The sequence below is a fragment of the Callorhinus ursinus genome, unplaced genomic scaffold (genome assembly GCF_003265705.2).
Source record: "Callorhinus ursinus isolate GAN/ISIS: 27379988/994484 unplaced genomic scaffold, GSC_fseal_2.0 scaffold5, whole genome shotgun sequence".
Taxonomy (NCBI): Eukaryota; Metazoa; Chordata; class Mammalia; order Carnivora; family Otariidae; genus Callorhinus; species Callorhinus ursinus.
In genome coordinates, this window is record NW_027397067.1 from 17775692 (window position 1) to 17788291 (window position 12600).

A 12600-nucleotide genomic window follows, 5' to 3' on the forward strand; every position below is an offset into this window, starting at 1 on the left:
GATCCCAGGGTCCTGGGATCGAGCCCCACATCGGGCTCCCTGCTCAGGAGGGAGCCTGCTTCTCCCCTGCCTGCCGTTCCCCCTGCTTGTGCTTGCTCTCTGTCTCTCTCTCTCTCTTGTTCCGTGTCAGATAAATTAATAAAAAATATTTGAAAAAAAATAAAAGTTATCACTGGAGAAAAGGACTTTGGGGTAAAGAGAATTAAGAGAAAGTATTTCACTATATTTTATACTTCCCATTTTTATTTCATAAACATCTGTATTGTTTGGATTTGTTACAAGCACATATTTTCTGATTTTAAAAGGGCCAAAAAAAAATAAAATAAAGGGGCCAGAGAACAGAGAAAAATACCACTTTATTGTTTTAGGTCAGATTCATCTTAGTTTATGAAAGTACTAATAACTAATATTTAAAGATTAAAACAGACCCAAAGAGGTAAAATATTAGAGACTGATCCTCAGGTAAATAGTTCCTTTGAGAAAAACACTAACATCCTACATGGTAATTCCCTCTTTGGAAAGATGTGTTCAGTGCTCAAAATAAATTAACTCAAAAGCAAGCAGTGTTGTAGTTTATAGACTTCAGCCTTGCAAGTAGAATCTAAGTAGCATGATCATCTGCCTCTCTGTTATCCTCAGCCTGCAAAAACTACAGCTCATTTCTCCTCATAAAGGTTACCACACTGATGTTTTTTTGCCTGCTCCAGCTTTGGCAGTCTGGATGTCAGTGTACTTGTGGATTTATTCATGTTTTAAACTGAATTAAAGTTTTAATCAAATAAGTAATGTATATATAATTACATCAGGATTTTAAAAAACGGAAGAGAAGTGCATTACTTGCCTTCAACCTGGCCAAGCCCACTTTATCTGTATCAAGGTCTTTATTTCCTTGAGATCTTTTAAATAACATTGAGATAATGTTTATAGAGGTTTCTCTAACTATAAACATAAAATATGGTCAGTACCAAAAACTGGTAATACAAAGATAAACACAAAATATTTGTATATTTTCATATATTTCAAATATTGCACCATCCAGAAGATAGCCACTATTAAAAATGTGGTTTATGTTTTTTATTATATGCATGAATATATTTTTGACATGGAAATGATATCATTAGGGTGTAGTTTTAATTCCTACAGAACATTCAAATCATTTATACCAAGTACCCAAAAGGCAAGCTTAGGACAGTACCAAAAGAATCTCATTTGTATCTTGCAGACCACATCTAGCTAAAATTCCCTCCAGCGTTTCAAGAGTATCATGGGTTTTGAAAGCAGAAGCTGTGTGATTGAGCGTACAGCTAAACTCTCTGCCAATCTGAGATCCTTCAGGAAACTTAAGTAAAAGTTGTTAATGTCTCAAAATACATTTGGCACAGCAAAAACATGTATGTGTCTCCCCATCAACCCACCCTCCCAAAAAAGTCCAGGTAAATTCTAGACATTCTACAAGGTGATGTAGCATCATTAGAACGGCATTAGATTAGGGATCAAGGGCCGCGGGCTCCACTCCAGTCCCTTGGTCTTTCTTGGGCTTTACTGTATTCAACCAAGGCCTCTTCCACTTTGAAAATGCTATGCCTAGATTTTATGTATTCCATAGTCCTTAATGTGTGATTTTGAGTTTGGGAAATGTAATGTAAAATAATCCGAGACATAAAAATGCATTCTCGATCTCTCTTAAATGTTCAATGCCTTTACTACCAGTAGCCAGATGTCTAAATGTGACTCACCAGGAGGAGTGTTTGGTATTCATACTGATGATGACTCTGTAGAGAAGGATTTAAAGGTCAGGCATGAAGAAACAGATTTAGGAAGGCTTCATGTTTTTTATCTTAATACCCATCATGTTGGCCCTTACAATTTGAGAATATGGAAAAGATGTATTTCTTGACTTACCAGCTATTAAAAGAATGTGAGATAAGAAATTCAGCCCATTTCTGTAAACCAAACACTTCGATATTTCCGAGACAACAAGTGCATTTTTCTAAATCAAATCCTATTTTTTATTGATTACCTTTAAAAGACCAAAAAGTTTTCAGGGGTTATAGCTCCATGTGTATGGATTAATTTACTTGCTAAGGCAAGAAAAATTAAAAGAATTGTATTCAAAAGTTTGTATAATATCACTTTCACAAAACTATCATATTTGGTGAATTTTCATTCAAAATACATGAGCATCCCTAACTTGTTTTATGATACAGAATACTAATTTGTTTCAAGTACATCATGTTTATGATTTTTGTCAAGTGCCACAATAAACAGCCTATTCGTTTTGCACTCGTCTCCCTTCCCCATGCACCAGGAGGCCTGTGCTGGGCTTGGCATTTTTGCATAGCTGTGGACACAGCTGTGGGGTATTTTCCAGTGGTCAGTGAAGTAAGTCTGCTCTTGTAAAATACAGACAAGTACAGTATCAAAATAGAGAGCAAAACTTGCTTTCCTGGCCTTTTAACCCTGAGAAAGATTAATGGTTGTTTGGATTAGAAACTGTACCCTAATGAGGGACTGTTGCCTCCGGGGAGTGGGTCTGAGAAAGGGGACTGTTCACCTCCGGGTCAACATTGCACATGCTGCCTCGTCTCTGATGACCAGCAACCCCAAGCTGAGACAGCTGCCCAGGCCCTCCATCAAACGCCTGACCCTCTGGGAGCTGTTGCGGAGGCAGGCCCACATCCCCGCCATCACCATCACAATGGTCTGCCCAAGGTGGTCTCCAGGGATGAGCTGCACTTTGAATGGGCAGAAATTGCTTCTTGAAGACCTAGGTTGAATTACTGGCAGCTGGGTGTGGGAGGGTCTAGTTTCTGTTGCTATTATCCCACCACACTGTCTTTCCAACCACCCCCAACAACTCTCGGAATAAATGCATCCCCCCCCCCCCCCCCCCCCGCAAATTGCAATAACTGTTGGCAATTTTATCCCATGTGAAATCCCTCATGAAGCTCTGTGAAGAACAGCCAACTTTAAAGTAACCCTACTTCATTCTTTCTGGCTTTAACTATTGGCTCTTTAATTTGGGTATTTTTAATTGGCTTTCCAATTTATAAAATTGGAAACTGATTAAAATAATCATGAGCGAAAAAGAGAAAATAACTACCATCATGCCATTACCCAAACACAGCTGCTATCATTTGATATACTTCCTTTCCATCTTTTTCATTTGGGTGGTGTAATTTCCAGCTCACTTCCCTCAAGGCATGACATTTTAAGTATTTTCTACATTGCCACATAATCTTCATAATCATTCTTTTTAAAGGTACACAATGTTTTGTTGAATAGAAATTTAAACATTTATCCTTATTACAGGGCATCAAGATTGCTTCCAAATTTTGACCCCTACCAATGACATAGCAATGAATACCGTGTATGTGGCTTTTTTTTTTTTTTCATTTTCTAAATTAATTTCTTAGGTTAACTCCAAATTGAATTTTTATATTAGAGTATGGACATTTTTGTGACTTTTGATTCATGCTGTCAAATTGTTTATACTCCACTATTGTCTTAACTTTGTGTCCCCTCTCCTTCAATCTTCTCTTCAAAATAAATAGTGTAAGCCAGCAAGAAATGAAACAGAGCTCACATGGATGACCAGGGCTAGGCTATTTGTACAGACCTGCAAGAGTCACCTGTGATTTTTCTCTTTTTATATTAGTATATCTTAACAGTTCACACGAACAGAAACAGATTAAAATTTTCAAATAAAATTATGTAATTTATTTTAGTGTTACTTAAGTGAAACTGTAGATCACCAAGACTACTTTTATCACATTTTTTTTCCTTCTAGAACCTTCCATGGGACCCTAAACCTATGGGCTTGTGTTAGTCACAGTCCCCCTGTTTTCCTGGCAAAAAAAAAAAAAACAGACCCACAGAGACATATAAATATCCTTTTCTATAAGGCTGTTCTAGAACCATCCAGGCCTGTGAGTGTAAGGATTGCTGCACTGGGAAGAGGTAACCAACAACCATCTCCACCAAGATCCCTTCCAAGGGTGTAAGTTGCCCCTTTAATCAAAAACCTCTCAAATCTTTGCCAATTATGCACATTGGTCCCATGTGGCTTTGGCAACATTTACTGGAGACCAATGTGAACCATATACCAAGCATTGCATAGGAGAAAAGAATGTAAGGCAACATACAAATGGAAAGATGTCCAAAGATTACCACCAGGCTGGAGTGGCCACTTGAGTAAGGACAGGCTAATTTTCATTCATTTTTCACATCTCCTTTAACCACTATATACTCAGTACATAGCTCAGTACCTTAAAATATTCTCCCAAAGGAGGAAGAAGACCATGGATTTGGGGAGAGGAGGATTGGGGTTCTGCAGGCAGGGGTGATTGGGGGGGACCCTAGGGAATGATTATAGGAACATGACATTTAGTAGAATTTTTTTTTTAGTACTATTTAACCAAACTATTGTCACTTTATAAATATCAACTCTTATGAAATGTGGAGGCCAATTTGCTAGGGCATCTACTATAGCTGGCAACAATAATAAACTAAAGACAGTAACAGTTTCATTCTAACAGTTTCAGACAACTTTTTTTTTTAAGTAGGCTCCAAACCCAGTGCGGGGCTTGAACTCACAACCCTGAGATCAAGACCTGAGTCGATACCAAGAGTCTGGTGCTTAACTGACTAAGCCACCCAGGTGACCCTAGTAAGTTTCAAATAACAGTCCTCTACTGGGCCCTCCACCTGTGCCAGGCCCTTTATCAAGGGTTTGCCCACTATGAGAGAGGCATTGCTATGTCCTTTTTGCACAAATGAGGAAACTAAGTTAAAAAAAAAAAAAAAACTGCCAACTTCACACAGCTAGTAAGGAGCAGGACTAGCACTCAATCCCAAAGTCATCCTGACCCTGCTGCATTCCCAGCCACCAAATTCACTGCCTTTCAAGTGCCTTCTGTTGTCTGAGAGCTTCTTGAATTGCATTTAAACACTGTATACACTTGTGTACAACACAGTACATTGAACATAGTAGGGGACCCCTAAGTATTTGTGGAACAGAGGATTCTATTTCATTAAAAGGGGGAAAAAGAGAAGAGAAAAAAGAAGGTCCTGCAAGCCTTTGGCATGTCAGAGAAAAGTTGAGCTGGCCGTGCTGGTGGTCACACAGAAGGGTGTTAGAGGTAGGTAACAGAGCCACCTTGGGGACAAATCCCAGCCCTGCTTCTTACTGAGTAGCCTAGGGTAAAGACTTAGATTTTCTGAGCACAAACCTTAACTCACAGGGTTGTTATAAACATCAATAGGAAGTAATGTATGCGAAATGTCCTTGCTCAGTAAATGTTACTTCTCTTCCCTTTCCTGAATGGAAAGCTTGCAGGAAGACTTTCACCCCAGCAGCTGACGAGCAGATCACTACAGTGACGTCAGTTGTATACTAAGGGCTTCCAAACCTCCCTCAGAACAAGAAGTACCTGGGACGCTAGTTAAAGATATAGATCAGTCCTTTCCTCCTACCCCTGAGAAACTCAAATCTTGTCAACCTGGGCTGGAACCCAGGAGACAGCTGTTAGGTCAGTTTGGTTTAGAAAAGTTAAACAGCACTTGGGCCTGTTTGGCGGCCTCTTGGCATAGATGGTGACAGAAACGGAGCACGGGTCTCAACCTTCACTGTGCATCAGAAGCTTCTAGAGGGCTTAGTAAAACATGGGTTGCTGGGCCAGGTCCCCAGAGTTTCTGATTCAATGAGTCCAGGTGGGAAGTGAGAATCTGCATTTCTAACTGCTTCCCAGGAACCACACTCTTGAGAGGATTGCAATTTTCTCACATTTCAACCTTAGCTGGCTCAGATTTCAGCTGGAATTCTACATGGTGTGTGGCCAGACCGTGAGCCCCTGGGGAGGGTCAGGACAACACCTGAAACTTACCTCAGGACTCCTCCACCAGACTGGGAACCCACGCCTGAGCGCTGTCCTGCCCCTTTCCCACCATGACCGGCTGGCCCTGCAGCTCCTCCTCGCGTTTCCACCTGATTTTCAGGCTGAGACCTTTCAGGATGTGCCGATCGAAGCCTGAGCAGAAAGGAGACGCTCGCTTAGGACTCCAGCCTTGGTATTTGCTCCACCCATGAGGAGCCTATTAAAAAGTATATGAAGTACCAGAACACCGAGTTTCATTTCAGTATAATCGGAATAAAGAATATAAGACGCCCAGCTAGGAGGTTACCAGACTAATAAAACTATTCTGGATAATCTGTTTAAAAAAGAAACTAGGGGCGCCTGGATGGCTCAGTCAGTGTCCAACTCTTGATCTCAGCTCAGGTCTTGATCTCTGGGTCGTGAGTTCAAGCCCCACATTGGGAGCCTACCTAAAATAAAAAAGAAAATGAAAATCCTCCTTGTTATATTCCTATTTTAAAAGCTATGTTGTGAAAAGGTTCCATTCTAACGTGGAAAGGGATGTAGAAAGAGTGAATACATATAGAGTAATGCCTGTATTTATTGGTAAAGTAGCTCCCTGGATACAAATCAAACTGTGCTTCAAGGGCAAAAGCGCCAACGTGAAGAAAAGGACAGCTACTTAACATCCAGCTAGAAAAAGACAACACAGCGGTCCTGCCGCTCACTCAGAGGCACCACAGGGCTCCCTGTTCTGGCTCTTCTTGTTGACATGCAGCATTAGCGCCCTACCATATGCCCTTGCTAACCTTAAAAAATAAAACGGCCGTTATTTTACCAGCAAACCGCGGTTTTATCTTGAATGGCCGGGAACCGCGATCAAGGACAAGCACGCTACCGCAAAGCTATAGGCAAGCACACAGACCAAAAGAGAAGAGGGCAGTTGGGAGGGCTGTTATAAACAAAAAGCCCATTGGACTAAACTGGGAGTTTAAAGGATAGTGACTTTTCATTGGCTGAGCTGTGACTCTCTCTCATTGGCTGGGCTGTTGCCGAGGGAGGAAGAAAGTCTCTCCTCAAGGGATAATGAAGTAGTGTTCACTGCAAGGTCTGGCTCTTCCTGTTGGGTCTGCAGTTGACAAGTGGTAGGGCCTAGGAGCGCCCCCTGCTGGCCTCCAACTCTATTCTAAAATGAGCGGTCCTTTCATTAATTTTCACACCCTTGGTAAAGGGTTTTGGATGATCTCACCAGAAATGAGCACAGGCGGGGAGGGCTGTTCCCTGTCATGCTACTGAAACACCAAAATCTATAGATTTAAAATGTTTGACTTAAAATTGAGTAGAAAAAGATATTCCCTAATTTTGTGGAGGAGAGAGATGGAGCACCTCCAACTTTCATTGATTGTCCCCTATGCCCCAGTCTGGCCAATAGGAGGAATATTATCTTTGTTAGCTTGGATTCCCCCACCTTTCCTGGGTGGACCAGAGTTACCCAGTATGATGGACTGAATTGTTTCCCCAAAATTCATGTATTAAAGCCCTAACTCCCTCTACATGTCTGTATTTGAAGGTGGGGCCTATAAAAAGGTATCAAGTTAAAAGGGGTCATATGTGTGGACCTTAATCCAATCTGACCGGGGTCCTTCTAAGAAGAAGAAATTTGGACACAAAAGAAACACAAAGATGCATGCACGCAGAAAGGCTTCATGAAGGAGGTGACTCCTGTGTTGAACGGAGAAGGAAAGACGGAGTTAGATGGGAGGTAGGACATTCCAAGGACCATGAACAGCAGAAAGGGTAACACAGAGTAAAAATGGAGTGTGCAGAGAATTTTCCACAGTTCAGTGTTGCAGGAGTGTCAGATGAGTGTCAAGAGGTGGCAAGTTGAGGCTGGAGAAGCAAACGTGGCCCAATCCTGATGCCTTTTTGAAACTTGGAATGCACCCAGAAAGGTGGTGAAACCATCAGGGATGAGCTGGGGTGCCAGAGACAGAACTGTAGTATAGATGGGTCACTTGGACAAGAAGTGTCCTGATAACAATTATAGAATAACAAAAAAGATCATTATAAATAAGCTAATATTTCTTTCATCTTTCTCTGTATTTTTTAAAATTTTTATTTGGAAATAATTGTACATCCAAATGCAATTGAACAAAAGAACAGAGAGAGAGATCCCGTATACCTTCACACACTTTCCCCCCAGGTAACATCTTGCACAACTGTAATATCACAACCAGGAAACTGACACTGATAACTGCTTCCACCTCCTTCAGTTTCACCAATTTTACATGAGCTCATTTGTGTGTGTACTCAGTTCTATCACATTTCGTCACATGCACAGATTCATGTGACCACCACTACAGCCCGAATACAGAACAGTTCCGTCACAAGGATGCTACCCTTTGATTTTTTATTTTTTTTATTATGTTATGTTAATCACCATACATTACATCATTAGTTTTTGATGCAGTGTTCCATGATTCATTGTTTGCATATAACACCCAGTGCTCCATGCAGTATGTGCCCTCCTTAATACCCATCACCAGGCTAACCCAACCCCCCACACCCCTCCCCTCTAGAACCCTCAGTTTGTTTCTCAGAGTCCATAGTCTCTCATGGTTCGTCTCCCCCACTGAAGTTCCCCCCTTCATTTCTCCCTTCCTATTATCTTCTTTTTTTTTTTTTAACATATAATGTATTATTTGTTTCAGAGGTACAGGTCTGTGATTCAACAGTCTTACACAATTCACAGCGCTCACCATAGCACATACCCTCCCCAATGTCTATCACCCAGCCACCCCATCCCTCCCACTCCCACCACTCCAGCAACCCTCAGTTTGTTTCCTGAGATTAAGAATTTCTCACATCAGTGAGGTCATATGATACATGTCTTTCTCTGATTGACTTATATCGCTCAACATAATACCCTCCAGTTGCATCCACGTTGATGCTACCCTTTTAGAGCCATAACCATTTCTCTCCCTCCCCAGTCCCTGGCAACTGCTAATCTATTTCCTATTTCTATAACTTCGTACATTTTAAGCATGAAACCTTTTGAGATTGGCTTTTTTTCCACTCAGCATAATTCTCCGAGATTCGTCTAAGCTATTCCGTGTACCAATAGTTCCTTCTTTATTATAAGTTGTATTCCATGGTGTGAATGTGCCGCTGTTAACCATTCAGCCGCCGAAGGACATTTTGACTGATTCCAGCTTGGAGCTATTACAAATAAGGCTGCTATGAAAGACTGTGTACAGGTTTCTGGATGAACATAAGTTTTTGTTTCTCTGGGTTAAATGTCTAAGAATGCCATATGGTAAGCACTTGTTTAGTTATGTAAGAAACTGCCAAACTGTTTCAGGGGGCTGCACCATTTTACATTCCCATCAGAAACGTGTGAGTTTCTCCACATCCCACCAGCATTCTCTGTTACCACTGTTTTTTATTTTAGCCAGCCTGGGAGGCATGTAGTGAGCTCTTGTTGCCGTTTTCATTTGCATTTCTCTAATGGCTAATGATGTTGAACATCTTTTCTAGTGCTGATTTGCCATCTGTATATCCTCTTTGCTAAAATGTCTGTTCATGTCTTTGCCTATTTTCTAACTGGATTATTTTTTTACTGTCGAGTTTTGAAAATTCTTTATGTAAGTCCTTTGACAAATATGGGGCTTGCAAATACTTTCTCCCAGTCCACTGCTTGTCTTTTCATCTTCTTACAGGGTGCTTTACCACAGAGCAAAAAGTTTTAATTTGATGAGGTCCAATGTATCATTTTTTTCCTTTTATGCATCATGCTTTTGGTGTCAAGTCTAACTAAGAACTCTGATTAGCCATAGAGCTCTATAATTCTAACCTAAATTTTTTTCCTAAAAGTTTTAGTTTTACATTTAAGTCCATGATCCATTTTGAGTTAATTTTTTTTTTTTTTTTGAGAGAGTGTGTGCGCATGAGCGGGGTTGGGGGCAGAGGGAGAGGGAGAGAGAGAATCTTAATCAGGCTCCAAGCCCAGCACAGAGCCTAATGCAGTTGACCTCATGACCCTGAGATCATGACCTGAGCTGAAATCAAGAGTCAGACACTCAGGGGTGCCTGGGTGGCTCAGTCGGTTAAGCGTATGCCTTCGGCTCAGGTCATGATCCCAGGGTCCCGGGATCAAGTCCTGCATCGGGCTCCCTGCTGAGCAGGGAGTCTGCTTCTCCCTCTCCCACTCCCCCTGCTTGTGTTCCCTTTCTCGCTGTGTCTCTCTCTGTCAGATAAATAAATCTTTAAAAAAAAAAAAAAAAGTCGGACACTCAACGAACTGAGCCATCCAGGTGCCCCTCCACTTACTTAGATCAGCATTTCATTTCATCAGCATTTGTAATTTTTAGGACACCGTTCATAGGCATATTTTGTTACTTTTATACCTAAGGATTTCATTCTCTTTAAAGTAATTATAAATGGTATTTTTTTAAATTTCTGTTTCCACATTGTTAGTATATAGAACTGTGATTGATTTTTGCACGTGTATCTTATATCCTGCAACATCTCTGATTCCTTGAGATTTTCTACATAGGCAATTATGTCATCTGCAAATAAGGATAGTTTGATTTCCTCAGTTCTAATGTGTACACCTTTTATTTGCTTTTCTTGATTTATTGCACTGGCTAGAACTTCCAGTACTATATTGAATAAGAGCAGTGAGAGCAGATATCCTTGCCTGTTCCTGATCCTAAGGGAAAAGCATGCAGACTAGAACTGTAAGGTTAGCTGTAGAGTTTTATAGGTGCTCTTTATGAACTAAAAATAATATAATAACACAGTAGCTTTTATTTTTCTCTGATGTTTTTGCTTAGATAATTTACTGGAGTTAAGTTATTTTTATATAATTAATGAGAAAGCAATCTTCTCCATTTCCATTATAATCCTGTTAAGGTAACTGTGCAGGTATTATAATTTCCAGTTTTCAGATAAACCTTTTAAAAATAGAGACTCCAAGAGGTAAAGTGCCTTGCCTAAAGTTACATGCAAATTAATAGACTTATGCTAAGTCCTAGGGAATCAGTTCAATAACATTTACTGTAAACCTACTACTGATAGCGTGGTTGAACCCTTATGAGCCAGGCACTATAAGTGCTTTAGGTGTGTTATGTCATTTAATTGCTCAAAACATCCTAATGGGGTGGATATTGCTATTGTCCCCATTTTACAGATGATAATATCAAGCCTCAGAGAGCTCTATAATTGACCAAGGTCACTGCTAGCAAGTGGTAGCAAGTAATTTGAACAGAGACACAGATCTCCCTCTTTTTTTTTTTTAAGATTTTATTTATTTATTTGACAGAGAGAGACACAGCGAGAGCAGGAACACAAGCAGGGGGAGTGGGAGAGGGAGAAGCAGGCTTCCTACGGAGCAGGGAGCCCAATGCGGGGCTCGATCCCAGGACCTGGGATCATGACCTGAATAGACGGCAGACGCTTAACGACTGAGCCACCCAGGCGCCCCCAGATCTCCCTCTTAACAACCACTTAGTATGAAATCCTGTGTCAGGTTCTGGGGACACAAAGATGGATAGAAGAGAGCCCCCTGCCTCCAAAGGAGCACATAATCCAGCAGGGGAAACAGATCAGCATATTTGCAGCTTGGTTCCTGAAGAAGCCACAGCTCCAGTTGGTAAATTATCTTAATAGTGTTAGAGCAGCTCAATAATATTTGTGGGCTGAATGGCTAAATGGAAGGAAAGAAGGAAAGAAAAGGGAGAAAGGAGGGAGGGAAGGAGGAAGGTAGTCATCATTCTGGTTTCTTGGACAAATCTAACATTGTTTGTATCTTATACAGAAGCTTCTAGTAGAAAGTACTTTCTACTTTCCAGAAGTAGAAAGAGTTCCTTAAACCAAATCATCTACATGCTTCAGCCAGCTTAGTGTTTGGACAATTGTGCTAGTAACAGTGACTAAAAAATATCAAATATAAATATCATGGAATATCAGAACAGAAAAAAATGGCAGGAGCTGGTCATCCAGAAAAAAGAGCAAATCTTTCACACCCAGCTTTATGGAATAGACAGGTTCAGCCACAATGGCTGCCCAGGGAGGGTAGGCTTTCCTGGCTGAGTGACTTTGACCTCAGGCTTCCCCAAACTCTCACCACCTAACAAGACCTCCAACACCTCCAACACCATGCTCGCCTCTCCTTCATCGAGTCTCATCAGCAGGTAAAGTTTCCTGTAGGGCAGACTCCAGGAGATACTGGGCAAAACACTCTCTTCTCACTACAGTGTCCTTTCTCTCTTCAAAGCCCAATTTGAGTGCTTTTGATTTTTTAAATGAAATAAAGCCATCAACACACCATAAAAGCTATGCGATAGTATAATTAAAGGTCTCTAGAGTATATTTTATGTTACAGAAAAGATTGAATTTCTAGGCCTTCCCTTTTAAATCCCTTAAAACCTTCAGCTTTAAAATGAGAGACTCAAACTCTTCTCTCGAGTCTTAACTTTCCCATCCCCTTAATTCTCCCTTCTCCTCCTATCCCTCTTCCTGTTCTTCCTCTGTGCTCTTATGACCACTGGGCAGTACTCATTCCCAAAGAAGAACAAGAAATACGAGTTAACATGAACTAAGGGTAGATTATACAAGTTCTATTCTAAACATTTTACATATTTTTCAATGTTGTCATTTCAACAACCTTATGAGTCATTATTACACCTTCCTCTTCACCCCAAACACATACACAGCCTCCTCGGGTCAGGCCCACCACCCCCCA

At 40.9% G+C, this 12600-nt stretch overlaps 1 protein-coding gene across 1 annotated transcript in view; it reads left to right on the plus strand.

Annotated features, from left to right (window-relative positions):
* The window catches only part of ADHFE1 (alcohol dehydrogenase iron containing 1), a 34918-nt gene extending 32894 nt beyond the window's left edge, over positions 1–2024 (plus strand). The window contains exon 15 of the mRNA XM_025870661.2: positions 1223–2024. Within this exon, the coding sequence (XP_025726446.1) occupies positions 1223–1237 (15 nt within the window). The 3' untranslated portion in view covers positions 1238–2024. The remainder of the gene's footprint in view (positions 1–1222) is intronic.
* Positions 2025–12600: the final 10576 nt, after the last annotated feature.